This window comes from Bidens hawaiensis, unplaced genomic scaffold, assembly GCF_021521415.1.
Source record: "Bidens hawaiensis isolate Kalapana, Puna unplaced genomic scaffold, B.hawaiensis_p1.1 tig00028293_1, whole genome shotgun sequence".
In the NCBI taxonomy this organism is placed as follows: Eukaryota; Viridiplantae; Streptophyta; class Magnoliopsida; order Asterales; family Asteraceae; genus Bidens; species Bidens hawaiensis.
The window spans coordinates 96,542-120,924 of NW_027494615.1; the positions used below are offsets into that span (position 1 = coordinate 96,542).

The 24,383-nt window shown below is 34.6% G+C and overlaps 1 protein-coding gene across 2 annotated transcripts; it reads left to right on the forward strand.

Moving 5' to 3' along the window:
• Positions 1 to 10,530: 10,530 nt before the first annotated feature.
• On the forward strand, positions 10,531 to 24,161 carry LOC143576760 (uncharacterized). Of its 2 annotated transcripts, XM_077060788.1 has the most exons (15): positions 10,531 to 10,720; positions 13,270 to 13,443; positions 13,552 to 13,603; positions 13,696 to 13,803; positions 14,499 to 14,583; positions 15,767 to 15,821; positions 16,014 to 16,400; positions 17,354 to 17,413; positions 17,502 to 17,600; positions 17,686 to 17,796; positions 19,583 to 19,654; positions 19,735 to 19,851; positions 20,917 to 21,066; positions 21,781 to 21,881; positions 23,303 to 24,159. In XM_077060788.1, the coding sequence occupies exons 1-15, from the start codon at positions 10,658 to 10,660 to the stop codon at positions 23,628 to 23,630; spliced, it is 1,962 nt and encodes a 653-aa protein (XP_076916903.1). In that variant the 5' UTR covers positions 10,531 to 10,657; the 3' UTR covers positions 23,631 to 24,159. The 2 variants fall into 2 exon arrangements, with proteins under 2 accessions (XP_076916903.1, XP_076916904.1); XM_077060789.1 differs by lacking the exons at positions 19,583 to 19,654; positions 19,735 to 19,851 and having other exon boundaries at positions 23,303 to 24,161.
• The last annotated feature ends 222 nt before the right edge of the window (positions 24,162 to 24,383 follow it).

Genomic DNA, 24,383 nt, shown 5'->3' on the forward strand with positions numbered 1-24,383 from the left:
CTTGTTATTATATCATGGCTTAGACCTTAGTCAAAGGTATATCCTAGACCTTTATCAAATTAAAAGGTAATAGTTAAAATAATATTTCTTTATGATTAAGAAATATAAAATTATATATACAAAGTTTATAGCTAAAATATTATTTCTTCAAAATTAAGATACATAAGCTTATACATACAAATGGTATACTTAAAATGTTTCTTCACAATTAAGAAACGTAAAAATTTTATATGAAAGGAGTATAGTCAAAATAGTGTTTCTTCATGATTAAGAAACATAAGATTTTACATACAAGGATTATAGTCTGATTAACATAGATATTTCTTCATGAAGAAGAAACTCATTACATGATTGGCAAATAAAGAGAAAGACTTTAAATCTAAATATTTGATTCAAACAAAAGATCAATCAAGGTCTAAAGCTATCAAAACGGATAAAAGGTTTGCAGCCAGATCAAGAGATGATACATATATCTGAATAAACATATTTTATTGTAGGTTAATCATCATTCATTCACAGAGGTCCTCAAACGATATCACCACATCATTCAGAACAGATAATCACAGGTGAATACGTTAAACCTTTTACAGTCACTCAATAAGATAAACGGGTTGTTTATCTTAAAAAGCCAAGTCAAATATTTATATTGGATTACGTGGTCCCTATCATACAAGATAGAAAATAAAAGTAACTCAGACCGAGTACACATGCGTCTGGATCCAAACATAATTTGTCTAGTCTATCAATCCGGGCTACGTGGCCGCAGACTAAAAATCATAATAAATGTTCTCCAATGGGCATCGGTTCCTGGAGAACCGTAATTGTGTGTGTATGAAAAATGGTACAAGTTCCATAAATAAGAGACGTTTCTGCTGAGTCTGTTTAAGAAAACTATCTTGTGAATCAAATAAAGATTTATTTAATGTTTTTAGAGTCAACGATTCGCCAGCACATCGCTGACGTATTTCCCCCCCCCCCCCCCACATTTCAGGGTAACAGATTAGCACAGGTTGCAAAGAATTATATCCATTCATGGAGTTAGATGCTCGCAAGGAAGAGATGACTCAGTTTTTAAGTATTAAAATAATACAAACAAGATTAAATGAGGCTTATAAACAAACACTCAGGTAATTATCCGAGAAACTTTCCAAATAAATTAAATATTTTATTAATAAAGGTTTCAAAATATATTAATATTTTATTGTAAAAAAGTCTTATGCAAAATAACACGCAACTCTGATCTATTGTCACACCCCGACTTATGGGCTAAACGTGTAATCAATAGTTGGTACCTGTTTTGTAAATATATCAGAGTTGCGGTTATTTATCGGTAGTCTTTGTTTATAATAAAATACTAATATATATTTTGAAACATTAATATATTTGTAATTTTTTTATTTATAATAATAAAATATTCAATTTATTTGAAAAGCTTCTCGGATAATAAATATCCAAGTGAATAATTTATAAACCTTGTTTAAATATTTTTCGCAATATTTTAATGATTTAAATCTAAGCCATCTCTACCTTGCGAGCGTCTATCTTCTTGAATGGCTCTAATTTCTTGCTACCTATGCAAATATGTTTCCCTGAAATATGGGGTGGAAATACGTAAGCGATATGCTGGTGAATCGTTGACTCTAAAAATATTTTATAAATATTTCTTTGACTGATAATATAGTTTTCTTGAACAATCTCAGCAAAAACGTCTCTTATTTCTGGGATTTGTGCCACTGCCATACACACACAATTACGGTTCTCCAGGAACTAATGTCCATTAAAGAACTTTTATTATGATTTTCTAGTCTGCGTCCACGTAGCCTTGATTGAAAGACTAGACAAATTATGTTCGAATCCAGACACATGCGTACTCGGTTTGAGTTGATTTTTATTTTCTATCTTTTAAAATTAGGGATCACGTAATCCCTTAAATCTTTATGTAGAGATCACGTAACCTCATAAAATATTTGACTGACTTTGTTAAGATAAGCAACCCGTTTATCTTAACTGATTAAAAAGGTTTAGCGTATTAACTTGTGATTGTATGTTTTGAATGATGCGGTGATCTCGTTTGAAAACCTTTATGAATGAATGACTGATTAACCTATAATAAACTAGGTTTATATAAATATCCGAATCGTCTCTTAATCCGGCTACAGACCTTTAGTCTAGTTTTGATAGCTTTAAATTTTGATTGATCTTTTGTTTTGAACAAAATATTTTGGATATTAATTCATTCTCTTTATTTGCTAATCATGTGCTATGTTTCTTCTTCAAGAAGAAACGTCATTTGTCTATAACCTTGATTTATAAAATCTTATGTTTCTTAATCATAAATAAACACTATTTTTTTACTATACCTCTTGTAGGTAAAAACTTATCATTCTTAATCATGAAGAAATAATATTTTAACTATATCCTCATGTATATTATATTTCTTAATTTAAAGAAACATTATTTTATCTTAACCTTTGTATTTATCAATCTTGAACAAGGTCTAGATTATGTCCCCGACTAGGGTCTAAGCCTTGAAATAATAATATTTTATTCGAGCAGCACCCCTACCCTGCTTCGCTTAATAATTACTTAAACTTTCGGCAGCACTTCCACACTTGCACGAATATCGAGGTATTCTTGATCATCTTATCTTGGCTGATGTGTTGTAAAACACACTTGTTTTCCGCACCTTTTATTATCATTTTAATTGCTTGATTATCTAATAGATAATAATTTTAGCTTGTTTTGACATGATCTTACAAAGTTATATATCTTTCATAGGTTGCAGGTTTTAAAGAGAAAAAGAACCAGGCTTTTCAAGACTTAAAAGACCTTTATGATCAATTTTTGAAGAACCAAGTTAAATCCCAACCCAAGCCCACTTGTGGAAAGCCTTTCATACATGAGTAAATAATAAAAAAAGAAAAAAAAAACATAACACCCCCTTCTTGATTGAGATCGGCAGCAGCCACCCAAGGAAGAAAGAAAGAGTTTTAGGGTTCTTGACGGCTAGGCAAGAAGAAGCAACCAAGGAGGACTCGGGACAGTAGCCCGGGACCATTTTACATCATATATCTCAGCCCCATATGAGAGTATAACATTCATATACTTTGTTTTCTTGTTCATTGTTCATAACTATTTTGTTCTTGATCATTTGGTTAAATCTTTTGCAATTGAGTTGATGATTGAATTGTTATTGACCATATTTAATTGTGGATTGAGTTTAATTATGAATTGGTTGAGTATTATGATTGTTTTCTTAAGTAATTTGTGCTTTCCAAAACACATGAGTGGCTAAACTTGTTAGTTCTACCTAGGTTTGATGAAAATTGTTCGGTTTTGATGACTTTTATGGATTGTTTAATCAAATGACTTGAATTACTATTCTAAAGTTTGGTTTAATATTAAATTAGGCTGTGTTTAGTGGTTGTGATTTTATTAATTATGCTCCATAAACCTCTTTCTTCGATTGGTTGAATTTGTTTTGAATGATTGTTGCTTGTTTGATTCTTTACTTGGTGTTGAGAATTTGTTTGCGTAGATATCACCGTAAGGTTTTCTTGAGTGTGTTTTGGTATAATTCAGTGGCTAAACACCTTCTTAGAGACCGAGAGGTGATAAGAAGTAAAGTCGTCTCGTAGTCTTTGCTTGCTAGGATTAGGAATGCGTGAAAGCGGGTTCGGTTCTTGTCGGGTTTGGGTTTGTGAGCGGTTAGTTGATCTAGTTTGTGTTAAGCTAAATTGTTCATCCATCATTGGTTGTGTAGTATTCATTTCCATTAGGATCGAGTGTCGGTGAGTCCGAGAGCAGAGTCGACATTATTACACCTTAGTAATCGTTTTCCGGTTTGTTTTAGAATCAAGTAAGTGTAAGTAAGGGTTTGTTAGTGAGACGAGAGGTGATCTGGCTAGCTTGAGCGAACCTTAGTTGTTTCATCTTTAGATACTAGGGTTGTTCAAAAATCCCGTGGCTCGCGGCTCGCTCGAAACTCGCTCGAAAATAGCTCGAAAAAAGCTCGGCTCGAAAAAGCTCGATTCTAAATGAGCTCGACTCGACTCGGCTCGATTTCTAAACGAGCCGAGCTCGAGCCAGGGTCAGCTCGGCTCATGGCTTGGTCTTGGCTCGACTCGTTAGCTCGACTCGTTGGCTCGTTTAGATTAAACCCTAAATTTTAACACTTATATATAATAATATTATACCAAGAAATAAATAAATAAATATTATACATATATTATGTCACTTGATACCTAAAACCTTATAAAAAAAATAACGAAAATAAAACATATAAATTTATAAAGGGGTGGGTTACTGTAAAATAAGCATTTATCGTACATTAAGTACGCGAGCTCTATAAACGTCGATTTTATGCGGTGGCATAATCGTAAATAACCAAATCTAATTCTACAATCTAATTCATCAATTGATTCATCAGACGTCCATCCATATCAATATAATTCAATCGTCGATCCATATCAAACTAATCTACATATTGACATCAAATTAAATTGAGTTATCTAAACCTAAAAAATGTTCGTTACCTGCGAATAAACTTCAAACATAACCGGTCAGTTTTTTTTACAATTAAACAAACGATTGTTGTTTGTTCTTCAATGTTTCGCCTAATCATACATATTTGAGCCTTCAATTTTTTTTACAATTGCAACTTATTTTGGATGTTAAACAAAACTGAAGACACTGTACATTTAAATGTTCTGACAAAAAACGAACACCTTTAAACGTTCAAGTTTAAAAGTTCTGTACCAAAACTTTAGAAGTTCTAACAAAAAGGTTTAGAAGTTCTAATAAAAACATCAATCGATTATGGAATTGCATAAATAATGCACTCAATCGAGCTCTGATTAGGGTTCAAAATATTATGTATAAACGTTCTGAAACAAAACTGAAGACCCTTAAACGTTTTGACCAAAAAAGAACATCTTTAAACGTTCTAATACGTTCACAGATGTTCTGGGTGTTATAAAAATGAACATCTTTAAACGTTCTAAGAAGTTCTGTGTGTAACTTTTCCGAGTAGACTGGGTGCTCTGCCTTCCTTTAGACTTGGTAATCTAAAAGTGTGACCGGGAACAGTTTTTCCGGGTAGGCTTTACTTGGAGTATTTTCCAAAATACTCATCTAGCAGACTTCAATCCTCTTGATTATATCAGACTTTGCCCGACATGATCTTACGAGCAACCTTATTCTTCAATGGTCCCTTCAACTCCTTACTAGGAAATAACTTTAAGTTTAGAAGTTTTAAGAAGTTCTGATTGTTCAAAAAAGTTTAAAAGTTTTAAGAAGTTCTGGGTGTTCAAAAAAGTTTAGAAGTTCTAAGAAGTTCTGGGTGTTCAGAACTTTTAAAACTAACCAAAAAAGAAAATTTAAACACCTGTAAACATGAAATTGAACACTGAAATCACTTCATATAATCTCATAATCATCAAACAATCGTCAATCGACCGTTAATTTGATCATTGATTCGATCATATGAACAAAATATGGAATGTCTGCAACTGGGTTTCTGCAAAACTCAGAATTGATTAATTGAAACTTCAAATTGATGATTAATTAGACCAATTTCAAAAGTTTAATTGACCAATTAGTTCAACAATTTCAATTTCAATGTTTCGCCTAATCATACATATTTGAGCCTTCAATTTTTTTTACAATTGCAACTTATTTTGGATGTTAAACAAAACTGAAGACACTGTACATTTAAATGTTCTGACAAAAAACGAACACCTTTAAACGTTCAAGTTTAAAAGTTCTGTACCAAAACTTTAGAAGTTCTAACAAAAAGGTTTAGAAGTTCTAATAAAAACATCAATCGATTATGGAATTGCATAAATAATGCACTCAATCGAGCTCTGATTAGGGTTCAAAATATTATGTATAAACGTTCTGAAACAAAACTGAAGACCCTTAAACGTTTTGACCAAAAAAGAACATCTTTAAACGTTCTAATACGTTCACAGATGTTCTGGGTGTTATAAAAATGAACATTTTTAAACGTTCTAAGAAGTTCTGTGTGTAACTTTTCCGAGTAGACTGTGTGCTCTGCCTTCCTTTAGACTTGGTAATCTAGAAGTGTGCCCGGGAACAGTTTTTCCGGGTAGGCTTTACTTGGAGTATTTTCCAAAATACTCACCTAGCAGACTTCAATCCTCTTGATTATATCAGACTCCTTACTAGGAAATAACTTTAAGTTCAGACTTTGCCCGACATGATCTTACGAGCAACCTTATTCTTCAATGGTCCCTTCAACTCCTTACTAGGAAATAACTTTAAGTTTAGAAGTTTTAAGAAGTTCTGATTGTTCAAAAAAGTTTAAAAGTTCTAAGAAGTTCTGGGTGTTCATAAAAGTTTAGAAGTTCTAAGAAGTTCTGGGTGTTCAGAACTTCTAAAACTAACCAAAAAAGAAAATTTAAACACCTGTAAACATGAAATTGAATACTGAAATCACTTCATATAATCTCATAATCATCAAACAATCGTCAATCGACCGTTAATTTGATCATTGATTCGATCATATGAACAAAATATGGAACGTCTGCAACTGGGTTTCTGCAAAACTCAGAATTGATTAATTGAAACTTCAAATTGATGATTAATTAGACCAATTTCAAAAGTTTAATTGACCAATTAGTTCAACAATTTCAATTTCAATGTTTCGCCTAATCATACATATTTGAGCCTTCAATTTTTTTTACAATTGCAACTTATTTTGGATGTTAAACAAAACTGAAGACACTGTACATTTAAATGTTCTAACAAAAAACGAACACCTTTAAACGTTCAAGTTTAAAAGTTCTGTACCAAAACTTTAGAAGTTCTAACAAAAAGGTTTAGAAGTTCTAATAAAAACATCAATCGATTATGGAATTGCATAAATAATGCACTCAATCGAGCTCTGATTAGGGTTCAAAATATTATGTATAAACGTTCTGAAACAAAACTGAAGACCCTTAAACGTTTTGACCAAAAAAGAACATCTTTAAACGTTCTAATACGTTCACAGATGTTCTGGGTGTTATAAAAATGAACATTTTTAAACGTTCTAAGAAGTTCTGTGTGTAACTTTTCCGAGTAGACTGTGTGCTCTGCCTTCCTTTAGACTTGGTAATCTAGAAGTGTGCCCGGGAACAGTTTTTCCGGGTAGGCTTTACTTGGAGTATTTTCCAAAATACTCACCTAGCAGACTTCAATCCTCTTGATTATATCAGACTTTGCCCGACATGATCTTACGAGCAACCTTATTCTTCAATGGTCCCTTCAACTCCTTACTAGGAAATAACTTTAAGTTTAGAAGTTTTAAGAAGTTCTGATTGTTCAAAAAAGTTTAAAAGTTCTAAGAAGTTCTGGGTGTTCAAAAAAGTTTAGAAGTTCTAAGAAGTTCTGGGTGTTCAGAACTTCTAAAACTAACCAAAAAAGAAAATTTAAACACCTGTAAACATGAAATTGAACACTGAAATCACTTCATATAATCTCATAATCATCAAACAATCGTCAATCGACCGTTAATTTGATCATTGATTCGATCATATGAACAAAATATGGAACGTCTGCAACTGGGTTTCTGCAAAACTCAGAATTGATTAATTGAAACTTCAAATTGATGATTAATTAGACCAATTTCAAAAGTTTAATTGATCAATTAGTTCAACAATTTCAATTTCAATTGGTCAATTTTATCAACTGACATGTGAGCAACGATTGATGGTTGTGTCGGAAGAAGATGGTGGTCGCGAAGGTGGATGGTGGACGGAATCGTTGAACGGCGATTGTGAAGGTGGACGGAATCGACGGGAGAAGAGGTTGACGGAGGCTGGTTCGCGTAATTGTGATTTTATGGTCATTGTCAGTCACAGTCAGTTAAGTCTCTAATTTAGGAAAGTTTTGTCTGCCAGTTTCGTTAGTCCAATTAATTAATCTAGTCAAAATAATTTAGGTCAAGTAGTCTGATTTATTAAAAATCAATAAAAAATATTTTTCTTAGGAAGGTCTTGTATATGGTTTAATAATCATAGGCGTTTTCACCTGTCCTTGTGTTCGATACTCGGACTTCTTAGGTCTATGCTACTTGCGATCGGTACACTTGCCGGTTGTGTGTGGTGTTATTAGGAATTTCTGTTTTAAAATTAAAGCTTAGTTGTGAATCACGTAGAAAGAAACACTCATTAGACACACATCATTGGCACGCAAATCGACGTGACGTTCGGGGTTTCCGTGTCGTGCTCGCATTTCAAGGCAGAATGTTGGGTTACTTTTGGCACAAATTACTAGGTATGATCGTCGGGTCGGGGCACGATTTACGAGGTAGAGAGAGAATGTAATTCTAGAGAGAAAAAGGTTTTGGTGTGAGTTGTGAAGTGCTGTGAACCCCTCTATTTATAGCTGAAACTGGGTCTCATCGCGATGCGCAATGGATTTCTCAAAAGGGTCATCGCGTATCGCGATGACTCATTATATCTAGTGATTGCCACGTGTTGACACATGGCCTGCCACGTCTACCACGTGAGTGACACGTGTCATGAGCTGTCAGAACACGTCATCGCGATACGCGATGACGTAGTGGATGTTGGTGATCGCATATCGCGACAACACCCTTTTTGGGTTTCTGTGACGTTCCCATTGCGTATCGCGATGGCTCATTGGTTAAGCCCGTTGCGTATCGCGATAGGTTAAGAAGTGCAAAGTGCGCCATAAAGCGCCACATTTGGCCCATCATCCTTCGTCGTCGTCGTCGCCATCTCCATGGTCTTCTTCCTCGTCCTCGCCAGAGCCCGTGCGCGTCGGGTGCTCCGCACCCTCTGCTAGGACCACTAGGTGCATACTTGGCATAAAAGAATATTACTATGGAAACTTTCTTTCTTATAAAGAGCTTCCATTTCTTTCTTACTTTTCATGTGGGATGTGTTTTATCTTATTTATACATTTGTGGAATGCTTCTACTTTCTTACCTTCTTCCATATGGGATGGATTTTCCTTTTCCATATCCTTAACATTGGTTGAACTTATTCATGAAATATTTTTATTTTCTTAAAATTATTTCCTTATTTAAAATTTCTCATTTCTTATTTTGGATAATAAATTTTGATCCTTCAACTTTACTAAGTTGTCAAATATGGATCGAAATTTGGGGATGTTACATATATTTACAAAACAGGTACCAACTATTGGTCACACGCCTAGGTCCTAAGTTGGGATGTGACAATGATCTGTCATTCTTTCGACAACCTCCCAATCTCGCTGGTGGGGTGGACAACTACACGGTGGTGAAGTGGTGGTTGCGTGGACGAATCACCACTTGACGGTGGTGGTGTATGACTAGACGGTGGTGGACAAGTGGTTGCATGGACGACTCATGATTGGACTGTGGCGGTAGACGATTATGAGTGCCAACTTTAGATTTCACACGATTAGTTGTGTCTTCAAACCAATTTCGATCTATAGATTTGTTATAATATTGGTTCGTTTCTTAGTTATAGATCTGTTGGTTTGCAACAATATTATAGAGTTTTTCGATGTTCATTTTTACATATTGTTGAAGAACCTGTGTGTTCTTTTGTTGGAATATTGATATGTTGTATGTTTGATTTTAAAATAATTTTTTTTATTTTAATATCCATTTTTATTATCCGAAGTTTGTATATCAGAAGTTTTGTATACGGAATCAGATAGTAAAATTCACTATCTAAAATTTTGGATATTCGAAATTCAGATATCCGACTTTAAACACCCCCAACTGCTAGCCACATTAAGTGAAAATAGAAGTACCGTTTTTCAAACGAACAAATTGAAGCCCAAACGAACAAATAAAACCGACAAGTAAATAAGGACTAGAATGAGCGACTCATATTCTTAATCGTCCCATGAAATCCTTTATAGCCCCAATGAAACAAAAACCCACTGGTCGCGGCTAGCCCCGTTCAATGAAAACAAAGGAGACCCTTATCAAACAAATGGAAGCCCAAACGAACAAATGTAAATCACAATGAGTAAACCAAGACTAGAACGAGGAATCACGTATTTAATCATCCCAAGCGTTCCTGGTAGCCCCGTTCAGTGAATACAAAAACCTACCAGCCACTGCTAGGCCCGTTCAATGAAAACAAAAGCGTCGCTTTACAAATGAACAAATGGAAGCCTAAACGAACAAATGGAAAGCACAACAAGTAAAACAAGACTAGAATGAGGAACTAACATACTTAATTATCCCACGGGTCCCTATTATCCTCGTTCAGTGAATACAAAAGCCCATCAGTAAACAAAAGAAACATGTGTTCATATTCACTCGTTTAACTAAACGAACCCAAACTTTTGTTTCGTTTGTTATTAAATAAACGAACATAAACAAACCCATTACCAAACAATTCATAAACAATTCGCTAAACGTTTCGTTCGTTATTAAATAAACGAACGTAAACGAACCTATTACCAAACAATTCATAAACCATTCGCTAAGCGTTTGGTTCGTTTACCGTTTAATCATTGCGACTTGCACAAAACTTATTGTTATTATTATTATAATTAACTTAACAAACTCACATTACTCCCGCAATCTCCATATCTCCCTCCGTTCCGATTTACCCAAACCGTAACAAATCCAGCTCATCACCACCACCACCACCACCACCGTCGTAATCCACCGCCGGCAACGATGCACGAAACCGACGCTCACGATTTATCCGACGACGCCGATTACGCCGCCGCGTCTAAACAAGTAAGCATCACACACCGCGTACTTTTATCAATTTTATTATAACCGTAAATTGAAATTAAATGTAAACGTACACTATTGAGATCGTTAGTTACGATTAATATTTCTAATAGACTTATTGTAGGTTAGTTTAATAGGTCATGATGTGAATTGGCTCAGGTTATTAGTTATTGTGTTAGTTATGTGAATTTTATAGTTTTTGTTTAAGTTAGGGTTTGGTAGTTAACTGATTAAAGTAAACTTTTTTTATATATAACACAAACCGAGCTACATCTGGATAATGGGTAAGCGAGCTTAAATGTTTAACCGATTACGTCCCTGTGCCTAAACAAGTAATCAATACACCGCGTGTACTTTATTAATTTCTTACCGAAAATTGAATTAAGTCATCATCATCATCGTACTCAGTATATCCCACCAATAGCGGAGCTATGGTAGGGTCTGAGGAGGGTAAAATGTAGACAGCCTTACCTCTACCCTTTAGGAATAGAGAGGCTGCTTCCGGTGAGACCCCCGGCTCGAAAATTGAATTAAATGTGAATTGTTATTTGTACGTACATTATTGTGATCGGTAGTTAAGATTAATATTTCTAATAGACTTATTGTAGGTTAATTTAATAGGTAATGATGTGAGTTGGATCAGGTTATTGTGTTAGTTGGTGATTTTATAGGTTTTGTGTAATTTAGGGTTTCGTGATCATGTTTATTAGTGTGTTAGAGTTTGTAAGGTATAATGTTTGCTAATTATTTCATGCAGTTATTAATTTATTCTATGTGAATGACTTAAGTAGTTTCCGTTTATGTTTAAGGTGACCTAATTGGGTAGTGCAGTAGGTTTTTAACTACGGTTGACGAATGAGATTGAATTTGTTATGAAACTATTGAGACTTGATGTGTTTTAGGCATAGTTATCAAATGTGCTAGGGGCAGTCAAGGCGCATAGGCCTCACCTGGGGCCTAGGCGCAATGCGCAAAAAAAGGGAGGGCCTAAGATAAATAGCCACATTCGAGACAGGCTTGATCTCCGATTAGCCAATTCGAGATGGCAATTCTCCAAATACAAGGTTAAGAAACCCTAATTTTATAATAATAATATCGACATTGATTACAAAGAAAAGTGAAACTATTAATACTTATTTTCTACAGTTACTAAAATAACTGACCCACTATTCTACTTCCTACAAGTTAGGCTCAACTAAAAGGACAGGTTCGTATCACACTCCTTGTGTTTCTTTTGCTCGGCTTTTATCTTCTCATGTTCATGGCATATACGATGCCGAAGCTGTCGCCTAGGAACTAGAAGTGCGTTTATTGAGCCTCGTCTAAAAATTGGGCTTAGGCACAAGAAGCGAGGGCTTTTAATAACTATGGTTTTAGGCTTGTTTAATTATGATTCTTGCTAAGGGCATTCACATTGGAAACCTTATATCATCCCAAACTATATAATTTAAGAAAAAGTTTTAAGGATTTATCATATTTTGCACTACATCCGATTCTATGGTATAGATATATGGATTAAATAGAGATTCCATATATATCTGGACTTCAGATATTTGTTGTGAGTGTAAGAAAGAGAAAATATAATAAAGGATAAATAATTATTATTAAATTAAATATGAGGAATCGGATGTTGGAGGTTTTTGAAAGGTTAAACAAATTTTATGGATAAAGGTGTTTTTGAGTTAGATTATATGGATGAAGATAAGGATTCCAATGTGAATGCTAATAGCTGTTAAATGGAGTAAACTATATCTTCATGTTGGATGAAAGCAATAGAATGTGTTTTTATGTTTGTTTATAATTGACTTGTGGTAAAGAAAAGCTTTGGCTTAGTGAAGAATAGAATGTGTTTTTTTTATGTTAATAGCTGACTTTAAATTGAAGTTCATGATGTGAAATTCATAACCAAGTGATGGTTTCTTGTGTTTTGGGAGCATGAATCTTTGCAATGGAATGATGATATATTATTATTGCATGCCATACATTCTATGTCAATTATTTAACATAATTTGTTCTTGTTTATGTTGTGGTGACCTAACTGGGAAGCTATTCATGCTTTCTCACATATCTGAGCATAGTGCAGTAGGTTTCAATTAGTGCTGACGAATGAAGATTGATTTTATAATGAGGCTAATCATGGTTCATGACTGTTGCTAAGTAAGCTTATTGAGGAAAGAGCCATGTAAAAGAATTTATGTTCATTTATAGTTGACTTGTTTTAAAGATAGATTTGGCTTAGTGAAGAATGTGTTGTATTTCTTTATGCTAACCGCTGAATTTAATATGAAATTCATTATGTGAAATTTATTAGTAAATGAGTTTAATTTAGCAGGAACACCTTAAAGTTATATATAGTGTACTACAGATAGAAAACATAACCTGTGCTTGTTGCATGCAACCTACTTTTCGGTTACTAAAATATATTTCCATGTAATAATTGATAGTAATCTATTTATTAGGTAACTAATTCAATTTTTTAGCTTCGAATTGACTTTATTTGGAAACCCACATCTTGCATGTTTAGGTTTTCACTTGTCTTTTGTGTCTTTTAGGGCTCGTCAAGCATAACCCATAGTGACAGTAGCAAGCAAAGCTCTTATAATGAACAAGAAGAAGCAGAAATAGTGTTTGTAAAGGATAATGTGGCGATTCATCCCACACAATCTGCTATAGAAGGGATCAGTGGGCGTTTGAAGCTGTTTAAGCAAGGTTCTTCACTTTTCATGGTAATTTTCTGTTGTAATGAAGTAATATTTGGTCTTTTCTGATACATCTTCTGTTATATTTGCTATTATTATTTTGATTGTAAGATATGTTTCTTTTTGACAAAATAGACGTGGATACCTTATAAAGGCCAAAGCTCAAATGCGAGGCTGTCTGCAAGAGGTTCGCCTAACTCATACATATAATTGTATATGCATACACATGTGATTTGTTTTTGAACCGTGGATCTGATTATTAATGCTGCTTTTATGCAGACGCAAATTTGTATACCATAAGAGCAGTATCGTTTTCTGATATCCATTCGATTCGTCGGCATACACCAGCAATTGGGTGGCAGTATGTTATTGTTGTTCTATCATCTGGTAGGTTATATCATACTTTTGCAATATAGCTGGATCTATCATCTATTCTATTTCATTCATGTTTATTCCATAAAGCAAGATATATTTTATGATTTTCATATTCTTGATTGCCTAGTTGAATTCTATCATACCCAAAATGAAATTCTATGAACTATTTTTCTTCCTAGTTCACATCCAAATCAACCTGCACTATATACCCTCACTATTTAACTATTTTTCTTTCTAGTTCACATCCAAATCAACCTGCACTATATACCCTCACTATTGTGTTACATACAGTGTGACTGGTTTATGAGCTATGATTTTACTTTAACAGACCTTTTACGTAGATCATGCATGTGTTAGATCTAACGTATGGTTATAATGCAGTACTTTTTTAGTGTGTCGCTTAGCATGATCACCTTGAAACCTTTAAGATGTACCTGTAGCATCGTAGAAGGTGATTAGCAGTCTATTATTTTAATTCTTATGCGGTTGTAGGATTTAAGGTTGTGAAAAAGCTAGACCTTTGCAGAAGAAGGTTTAGAGTTTTATCGGTTTTGAAGTTGTATTTGTATCTAATAATATGTTGTTTTTAATGGTTTAAGTTGATAAATGAGTTGTTGATGTAATTTTTTCTAGTAGTATGACGGATTAGTATACTACTAAACACTATTCAATATTAACATGTTCTACAAAATTACATGTTCGTGCAGGTCTAGCATATCCTCCGTTGTACTTTTATAGTGGAGGAATACGAGAGTTTTATGCTACAATTAAGCAACATGTTCTTATTGTCAGGTTTGTAGTTTTTTTTCTTTTTTTTTTGTCATGTTCTTATTAACTTTTTAGATATACAAATTATGATATTGTAATTCCCGCCTGTGAACCCAGCACTGTAAACAACAAGCTTCATATCCTGGACTGGTTGTAGCTACACTCTTTTAGGATCACATGGCATCATCATCATCATCGTACTCAGTATATCCCACCAATAGCAATGCTATGGTATTAGTTTTGTTTTAGCCTTTATTGCTTACTCTGTTAGGCTAGTTAGCACTTTAAAATGTAGGTGGCGATCTTGATCCATTTTTAAAGAATGGGTTGATTTGGGCAAAAATAAGTTGTATATGGGTTAATTTGGTTCACTTCAAGTTAGTCAACGGGTCAATTAGGCTCACATCAAATTAGTCAACTGGTCAATTAGGCTCACATCAAATTAGTCAACTGGTCAAAAAAGGCAAGTATTATAAGAGTTGTTAACTTAAAAAAGGACTATATGAGTTGGCACCACTCATGACCATATTTGTCTCCACACCTACTTGGCGCTGCCTCCACCTCCACCATCGCCACCATTCCACCAGCACTGCAGCCACCATTGGTTCTGGTGCCGCCACTTCACTGACACCCGGCACCTCCGGCCCTATCACCGGCACCTCCACCATTGTTCGCACTTCACCAATGCTACCATCATCGGCCACGCCACCGCCACTCTACTAACATTGTGACTCCTGACCCTATCGTTGCCACTGCTGCTACCACAATCGGCTCACCTGCCGCCACTACCATCACCGACACGCTGACCGCAATCACCACCATCACTGACACACTGACTGCAATCACCGCCATCACCAACACAATCACCGCCGCTCCCATAACTGACGCACCCAAGCCATTGCCGAACACCTTGTAGTTGTCCCCACATCGACGTCGTCGCCACTAGTCATCATAAAACTATAGCTGTGAACCTATTTTGGTATTTTTTTTTAAATGACCCATTTTAACCTACGTCACAACCCATTTCAACCTTAACCAGATTGATAACTTTTAAGCGACCCGTTTTGACCCAGGCCCTTTTTGACCCCTGATCCGACTGCTCAGTCGGCCAGGCCTACTTTAAATTATTATCAGCTGTGCTTTGGAAAAAAAAGCTAGTGCAGAGTATTTTATCTTACTGTTTCTAATAAGACCTCTGTTTTTACAGATCTTCAGAAAATGCGAATGTGTTTCTTGTTAATAACTTCCAAGATCCTCTCCAGGTACAGTTCAATCTTTGCAAGTAATTTAGCCTTTTGATGTGATACCAATAGATTTTTTTTTTGGTGGTGGTGGGGGGGGGGTTGAGTTATATACTTATATACTGTTTTTTGTTTTTGTTCTTGATCATTCAGTCATTGATGGTTGTTAAACTTTCAGCTTTGTTTACATACATTATTTAAATGTCTTATCAGAGAACTTTATCTTCATTGGAGCTTCCAAGATCTCTTGCAAACAGAACACCCTCATCTTCATATCCAAGTTCTCCTTCGGAGGGCAATTTGGACAAATATCATACTTCAGAAGATGATAGTATTCAACAAAACAACAGACAAAGGCAAAAAAATCATGATCCTGCTCGAGATATTTCAATTCAAGTTTTAGAGAAATTCTCTCTTGTTACAAGGTTTGCTCGAGAGACAACTTCACAGCTTTTTCGTGACAGCCCTGTTGATGTTCATGGTCCTAATGAGAGAAGGAGGAATAATTGGGCTTCTAAAGACTACCAGTTACAGGAAGCTACCGCCAATGATGTGGAGCTTGCTCCCAAGAAAGTTTCTGTACCTTCTGACCCTCTGGAGGTAAAGTTAGGCATGCAAACAAACCGAAAGAACACGAACAGAATATATTCGTGTTCGTTTGTTTAACTTATCTGAACAAACGTTCAAACACGAACAACCAAACGAACAGTTTTCTTGTTTGTGTTCGTTAATGCTTGTTCGTTAAAAATATAAACAAAGGTTAACGAACGTAAACGAACACAAGAGCGAACATAGTTTAACCAACATAAAAGACATAATTGAGTGAATCACATTTAAAAGTAAATGTGAACATCAATCTGTTTGGCTAAATTATTACTAACTAAACTAGATTGTAATAATTGATATTTTGATTTCATAAAACTAGACTAAATTGTAATGGACCTAAACTTTTTAAATAAGTGAACGAAGTTAAACAGAAGTAAAGTAATAAATATAAATGATCATGAACTAACAATCATTAAATAAAATTTTATAATTGAACGAAAGAAACACATGTTTATGTTCGCTTGTTTATTAAATAAACAGACATAAATGAACTTCTCGCCGAACGGTTCACCATAAAATAATGCTAACAGTAACTCTTGGTAAATGAATAAACTAGCCCTTACTCTTAGCAACCATCTTTTATTTATTTTTCTTAAAATCAATTTTTATAGAAGCAATTCTTTAAGTGGGCAGTGTTGGGAAAAAGTAGGGCTATGAGATAAAAATGTGAAATGGAGTGGATATGGTTGAGATTTTTAATTAAATTTTGTTTTTAACTATATTTTTAAGATTGTAGAAATAATACCTAAGGGCTACTGTTAGCAAAACCCAAAAAGTATTTGTATTTTAAAGTGCTCTTCAATGTAAGATAAACATCAAGGAAAATTATATTATAAGTATTATTTAAATCTAGGGAAACCTCAAAAGTTTTTTTCTTTTTAACGAGTGCTCACATATAAATTATAATCTTGCTCCTTATTATTTTTTCTTTTATTTATTATTGGCAGTTAGATAAATTATCACTGGCATGGGGACAACCTCGTCAACATCCTTTGGAACTTCAAGAGGTAAGACATACTTTCTTTGTACACATCAATATTTTTAAGTAACACTTTTGTTTGTAAGTATTTTTAACCGCTAAGATTTTTTATACAGTGGTCAACCTTTTTGGATTCTGAAGGCCGTATTATAGATCCTGAAGAGCTAAGAAAAAGGGTATTTTATGGTGGAGTGGAGGAAAACTTGCGTAAAGAGGTTTGTTTATCGTGGTACTTTTGACTTCTTACAGTTTTCTCTTTTTGACTGGTGGAACTAAACCCTTGATGATTAATGGTTTCAGGTTTGGCCATTTTTGTTGGGATATTATTCATATGATTCTACATATGCAGAGAGGGAGTATGTTGTGTCAGTTAAGAAATCAGAGTATGAGACTATAAAAAACCAATGGCAGGTGTGTAATTAATTTTTGTGTTAGTGTGTAGTGTCTTAGAATGAAGTTACAGGTTCCTTTTTCTTGTCGTGCATGAACAGGGTGTGCATGAAATCGTAAACACCGAACCGAGATACCCGAAACCAAACAAAAGCCAACAGTTGGTTTTTATAAAAACCGAGCTTTCAGTTTGGTTTCGGTTAAATAACCTAACTGAACTGAACATATGGATTTTCATTTTTAATTTTCAAGTTTAAGAAATTTACAAGAATTTAGTAAGGTTGTGTTTGTTTTTGCTTATAAGGTCTGCAAGGAGCCTATGTCTGCGGGCACGTAGACGTAAGCTTTTGAAGACTGTTTGTTTTTTTAAAAAAAATATCTGAAAACTGCTTTTATGGTCTTAAAAAATAAGCTTTTTTTACCATCTTCACACTTCTTCACACTTCTTAACATCATACCAAGTGCTAACACCCAATGTCCAACACCACCACCACCCACCGTCCGCCGCCGCCACCACCCACCACCACCGTCCGCCGCCACCACCACCGTCCGCCACCACCACCACCCACCGTATGCCGCCACCACTACCGTCCACCACCATCCACCACCACCGTCAACCACTCACCACCACCACCGTAAACCACCCACCACCATCACCACCCTCGTCAGCCACAACCACCGTCCACTACCACCACCACCCACCGTCCGCTGCCACCACCACTCGCCACAATTATCCACCACAAACGTTAAATGACTTTTATCTACTGTAATAGATATGATAAGTAACTACTTTTCAGCTTATGCAGACGATATCCAGTTTATAAAACAAACAATATTATATTTTCAGATTGCAGACCTTCAGACCACATCTTCAGTTGCAGACATTAAATCAGATGAAATCAGATTGCAGACAATTTTTGTTTTAAAAAACAAACAGCACCTATATAATGTAACCCAAATATATTAGCCCAAATGGATATTAATTAATTAATTATTATTCAACAAGAAGATTTAGGCCCAAATTCATTATTTTGTGTCAATCTTTTCAACAAAAAATTTCAAGCCCAAATGACAAAACGGAAAAAAAAACCGAAACCGAACGGTTATAAATGAGAAAAAGGAAACTAATATAAAATTGTACATGTGCTCTGGTGTTAAAATTGTACATGTGCTCTGGTGTTAAAAGTTTTAATAAAATTGTACACCCTGCTTGCGGTGCGCGCATATAATGTATATATGTGTGAACCCTCGGGTGGGCAAAAGTAAAAGTGCACTAATTTTGACGTTATTTAACTAATCTCGTGAAAATAACGTTAAAAGTGGCGGAAGGTTAATCAGGCATCATGTGGTGGCGTTGATAGCCGAAAGACAAGGGCACATGCACCAATCAGCCGGTGTCCCTGATGATTGAGTGCTATGTGCCTTATGTCCAAGGCTTGATGCAAAACTACTATCGAGCCGGGGGTCTCACCGGAAGCAGCCTCTCTATCCCTATGGGATAGAGGTAAGACTGTCTACATCTTACCCTCCTCAGACCCTACCATAGCATTGCTATTGGTGGGATATACTGAGTACGATGATGATGATGATGATTTTTTAAACGATAACTGGTTGGAAACGCGTTTGTCAAGGAAACCCGAACTCGGCCCTTATATTAGACGGGTTAGCCATGTCATCTGGCTTGCGATCCAAACCCGTATAGCCCCGACTTAAATTCATTTATTTCGTGTTTTTAATTCACATACATTGTTTTATGAAAATATTTACTATATTCTGTAATTTGTGCATCCCAATTATTCTTATGCAGAGTATTTCTGTAGAACAAGCTAAAAGGTTTACAAAATTCAGAGAAAGAAATGTTCTTATTGAGAAAGACGTGGTATGATGAAACTCTCACTTCAAATTATTCACGATACGGCTCTTTTTTCTTTGATACCGAACAATTATATTTATTTCTAGGTAAGGACGGACAGATCACTATCATTCTATGAGGGTGATGACAATCCGAATGTACGGCTTATGCATCACATATTGTTGACTTACTCATTCTACAACTTTGACCTTGGTTACTGTCAGGTAACAGTCTATCATTGTCAGTTATTGTGTTACAAAAAATCCAAATTACTGATCTTTTTTTATAAGTACCCATGTGTGTGAGTGTGTCAAATATGATAGGAAAAGCAAATATTATTTCAACATTAGTTTTTTCTTAAAATGAATTTGGAGGCTTTATAAAATTACAATTAGGGCTATCCAAAAACCTCGCAGCTCGTGGCTTGCTTGAAGCTTGGTCAATAAAGCTTGAAAGAAGCTCGCTCACTGGCTCATTCATTAGGCTTGTTTAAAACTTTAAATAAAAGCACATTTTTTATATATAAATCACAACCCAGAAGTATAACCTTGATATTAGTATATAATATAAATTTTGTAGTTTATAAATTATGCATTATGTGTGTGTTAAAGTTATTACTTTTTTTTAATTTTCATATACGTCAATGTGTAAAAATATTAAAAAAAAATACTATTTTTAAAAATAATGAACTGGCTAGAGCTTAACATTTCAGCTCGTGAAGATAAACGCGCCTAGCTCGAGCCAAGGTAGGCTCGGCTTGTTGGATCGCTCGTTAGGCTCGTTTAACCAAATTTTTTTTATATAAATCACAATCCAAAAGTTTAACCTGAGTTTTAGTATAAATATATCATAAATTTGTAGTTTATTAGTTATCCATTATGTGTATGTTAAAAATTCAACTTTTTTTTTTCTGTTTATATAAAAATTAATTTACTTAAAAAAAAAACTAGCTGGCTTGAGCTTTTTGCGATCCGAGCTTGGGCTCAACATTTCGGTTCGCTAAGTTAAATGAGTTGAGCCCGTACCCAACCTGGCTTAGCCCGTCTTGTTTACAGCTATAGTTACAATTACACTTTCATTACCCTTATATGCATTTTTTTACCAGATTAAATACAAGTTTATATACGACATATTCACAAGTAAACAATTTTAATTATTTTGATTACTGTTTTAGAGATGTGCATTCTACTTATTTACTTGACTTGTGTTCTGGACATGTTTGTTTCTCTTTAAGTTATGTTAGTATTTAGTAATCGTTTTTGCTAATGGATATAATATGCTTCACATAGGGCATGAGTGATCTTCTTTCCCCGATTTTATATATCATGAAAGATGAATCAGAAGCATTCTGGTGCTTTGTTCATCTATTAGAACGACTTGGGCCAAATTTCAACCGTGATCAGAGTGGCATGCACTCACAACTTTTTGCACTCTCTAAGGTCCTCTCTCTATCTCTACACTTCTGTGTGTGTGTTTGTGAATATATATGCACATTTTATCTTACATGCTTTGATTGTTCAAAAATATGGAACTAGAGATGGCAATTCAAACTGTTTGAAAGTTGGTAAAAAGTGTATTCAAATGCCTAAAATAATAATAGTCATTGAGCAAACACCGATTAAAAGTGAATATCAACAGCCTAAAATAATAATAGAACTAGACTAAATTGTAATTGGTGAAATTTTAATTTCATAAAACTAGACTAAATTGTAATAGCTCTATTTTTTTAATTAATATATAAACGATTGGATTTTCACGAACAAAAATGAACGAACTGACGTATGTTCATGTTTGTTCATTTAACTAAATGAACAAATAGCGTTGCTCGTATTCGTTCGTTTATCAATAAACGAACATAAATGAACTCTTCGAACGGTTCACTTATCATTCGGTTCATCTACAAGCTTACCTTGTTTATTTATAAACTTAATTTAAAATAGATATTCATACTCGCAATGAAAGGTCACCCTTTTTGGCTTGATACATGTTTCGTCAACTCTAGATGGAGCAATTGAACGTTTTCGTGAAACCGATTTATTATACGCCCTGTAACTTTTAAGTGGATTATTATGAATCTTTTTGGGAACTTTGGATTGATACAAAGTATTTTTGGCTACAATTTCTGACATGTATTTTCTCGTTTGATGTGGCAGTTGGTGGAAATTTTAGACAGTCCGTTAAACGATTACTTCAAGCAGAATGACTGCTTGAATTATTTCTTCTGTTTCCGCTGGATTCTTATTCAATTCAAAAGGCAAGCCTATTCTCTATCCCCATACCCAATATACATTTATGCGTTAAAATTTTAGGAATATGGAAGTCTAAATACCTAGTATTTAAAAGTTTTGTTAAGGTAAATTTATCAGTTTTAAATTCTTTGACAAGAAATGTACAGGTCGAATAACTAGTCAAAATTGGTAGAATTTTTGTATGGGTCGAGTTGGGTTGACCCAAAACACTTTTTATCCTAAATTTCATAAGTTTTGGTTAAAATTAAGGGCAAATACCATAAAAAACCAACATACTTTCTATTTTTTCTCACAAAAATCCCTCAACAATTTTTTACACGTAAAAGTCCCTGCACATGTTAAATTTGAACAAAAAAGTGACGTAACTTTTAAAGACAATGAAATTGATTTTTTTTTTCTTATGTATTTAATTTTTCCTCAAGTGTGTGTGAATATATAACTTCTTTCAACGCTATAGTTAACGTTATATATGTATATAATTACAAGGAATTGAACGACTCCACCTAATTTTCTAATCCATTTAGCACAAATTCCTACATCCAACACTCAAAATCTGTGTGTAGCAAATAATAATAACAATGTAATAACCATGTCAAAGATGAATATGCGTGATGAATTTAAGCCAACATACTCACTATTAGTTAGCTGAAACAGTGCTAAACAATTTAAACAAATTTGAATGAAAAAACATATAATAAGATTGTTTAACTTGTCTCACACATTTTTAATCATGGTTGATTAAAAAGTATTTGTGAATAGAAAAATGTTTTTTTTTGCTATATCTTCCCAAGAATCCATTATGCAAGGAACACGGCACACCCACGTAGTATAAAGCTTAGGAAAAAACATGTAAAGCTTCAAAAAATTCAGTTTCATATTGTTTTAAAAGTTACGTCACTTCTTTGTTCAAATTTAACATGTGCAGGGATTTTAACGTGCAAAAAATTGTTGAGGGACTTTTGTGCGAAAAAACAGAAAGTATGTTGGTTTTTTATGGTATTTGCCCTAAAATTAAGTAGTGTGTCAAGTAGGACACAAAATTGACATTTTTTTTTGTAATAATCCAACTTTTTGAAATAAATAAATAAATAAATTTGTGGGTGACTTTAAATCCATTAGACCTGATTATGTATTGGTTATTCCTTTTAAAATAATAAATAAAATAAATTGACTATATATAGGAATGATCATGACCGAAACCGGACCAAACCGAAGCATATTGGTCGGCCCAGATGGTGTGGCCAGTCTGGGCTGTGAAATCTCATTAATGCCACCTCTATACTCAACAAAAATATGTTTTATGTTTAGAATATGGTAAAAAATACAAAATATTGTACCATCTTTTAACTTAAAAACATATTTACTTTTTTTTGTTGTTGTTGAAAGGACCAAGATTCTATGATTGATGTCGGTAACGCTATTTCAGGGAGTTCGAATACGACACAACACTAAGATTATGGGAAGTATTATGGACTCACTACCCTAGCGAACATCTCCATCTATACGTATGTGCCGCCATCCTTAAACGACACCGGGCCAAAATAATAAGCGAGCAAATGGGATTTGACACACTGCTAAAATTCATCAACGAGTTAAGCGGTCAAATCGACCTCGATCCCGTTCTTCGCGATGCAGAGGCTTTATGTGTGCATGCCGGTGAGAACGGTGCCGCCTCAATTCCGCCAGGAAGTCCGCCTTCGTTACAATCCCAAGATGCCTCGGTTTATCAACAACAAGACGATGAGGTGCTATGAAACAGGATTCAAGTGAAGATAAATAAAAAAAACCCGTCGGTGAGTACAGTCTTATTATACTGATGTTTAAGCATTTGTTTTCTGCATGTTAATTTTTATATTTGAAAAAAGTAATTGATTTTGGAATTTGTAAACAGAAAACATGACATCCGTACTTCTATTATAATCTTTAGATGATATACCGTTGATCTTGCGTTATGATACGTGTATGAACTATTTCTAATTTTCGATATGTTCCAAGTGCAAGCAATGCGAGATTCGTCTAAAATGCTATGTCAACCATTTTAAGTAGAGACAGAAATTGTCAAAGTTGAGAAGTTGAATTGACTTGTATATCTATAGGTGCACAAAATACCCGGATCTGGACCTAATCCGGAACCGGTTTCTAGGTACGACCTAGTATTGGGTTTCTCCCCATCATGTACTCGGAACCGGACCGGACCTACACCCGCCGGAATTGGTTCCACCTTTGCCCGGTCAAAACTCGACCTGGCCCTATATGAAACCCAAAAACACCCAGTCAAATACCCGGAACCGGTTCCTACTTGACTCGGTTTTGACTTTTGTTGACCATACCCGGAACCGGTTCCTAAAAATATCCGGTTTGTGCACCTCTATGTATATCATGTTAAGAATATCAGCCCTAACCTAGGCACATTTGCGTAACTAATCTATGGCAAAAAGTCAAATATGTTTGCAGGCTGTAATTTATAATTTTTGTAGATCTAGTTTTAAACGTGTCAAACCATTTAT

What these genes read in the sequence shown, in the direction of transcription:
- LOC143576760 (XM_077060788.1), top strand. Translation starts at nt 10,658, where the DNA reads ATGCACGAAACCGACGCTCACGATTTATCCGACGACGCCGATTACGCC. An exon ending in ACGCCGCCGCGTCTAAACAA is followed by an intron (nt 10,721 to 13,269) that starts GTAAGCATCACA and finishes TGTGTCTTTTAG; the next exon opens with GGCTCGTCAAGCATAACCCA. An exon ending in TGCGAGGCTGTCTGCAAGAG is followed by an intron (nt 13,604 to 13,695) that starts GTTCGCCTAACT and finishes GCTTTTATGCAG; the next exon opens with ACGCAAATTTGTATACCATA.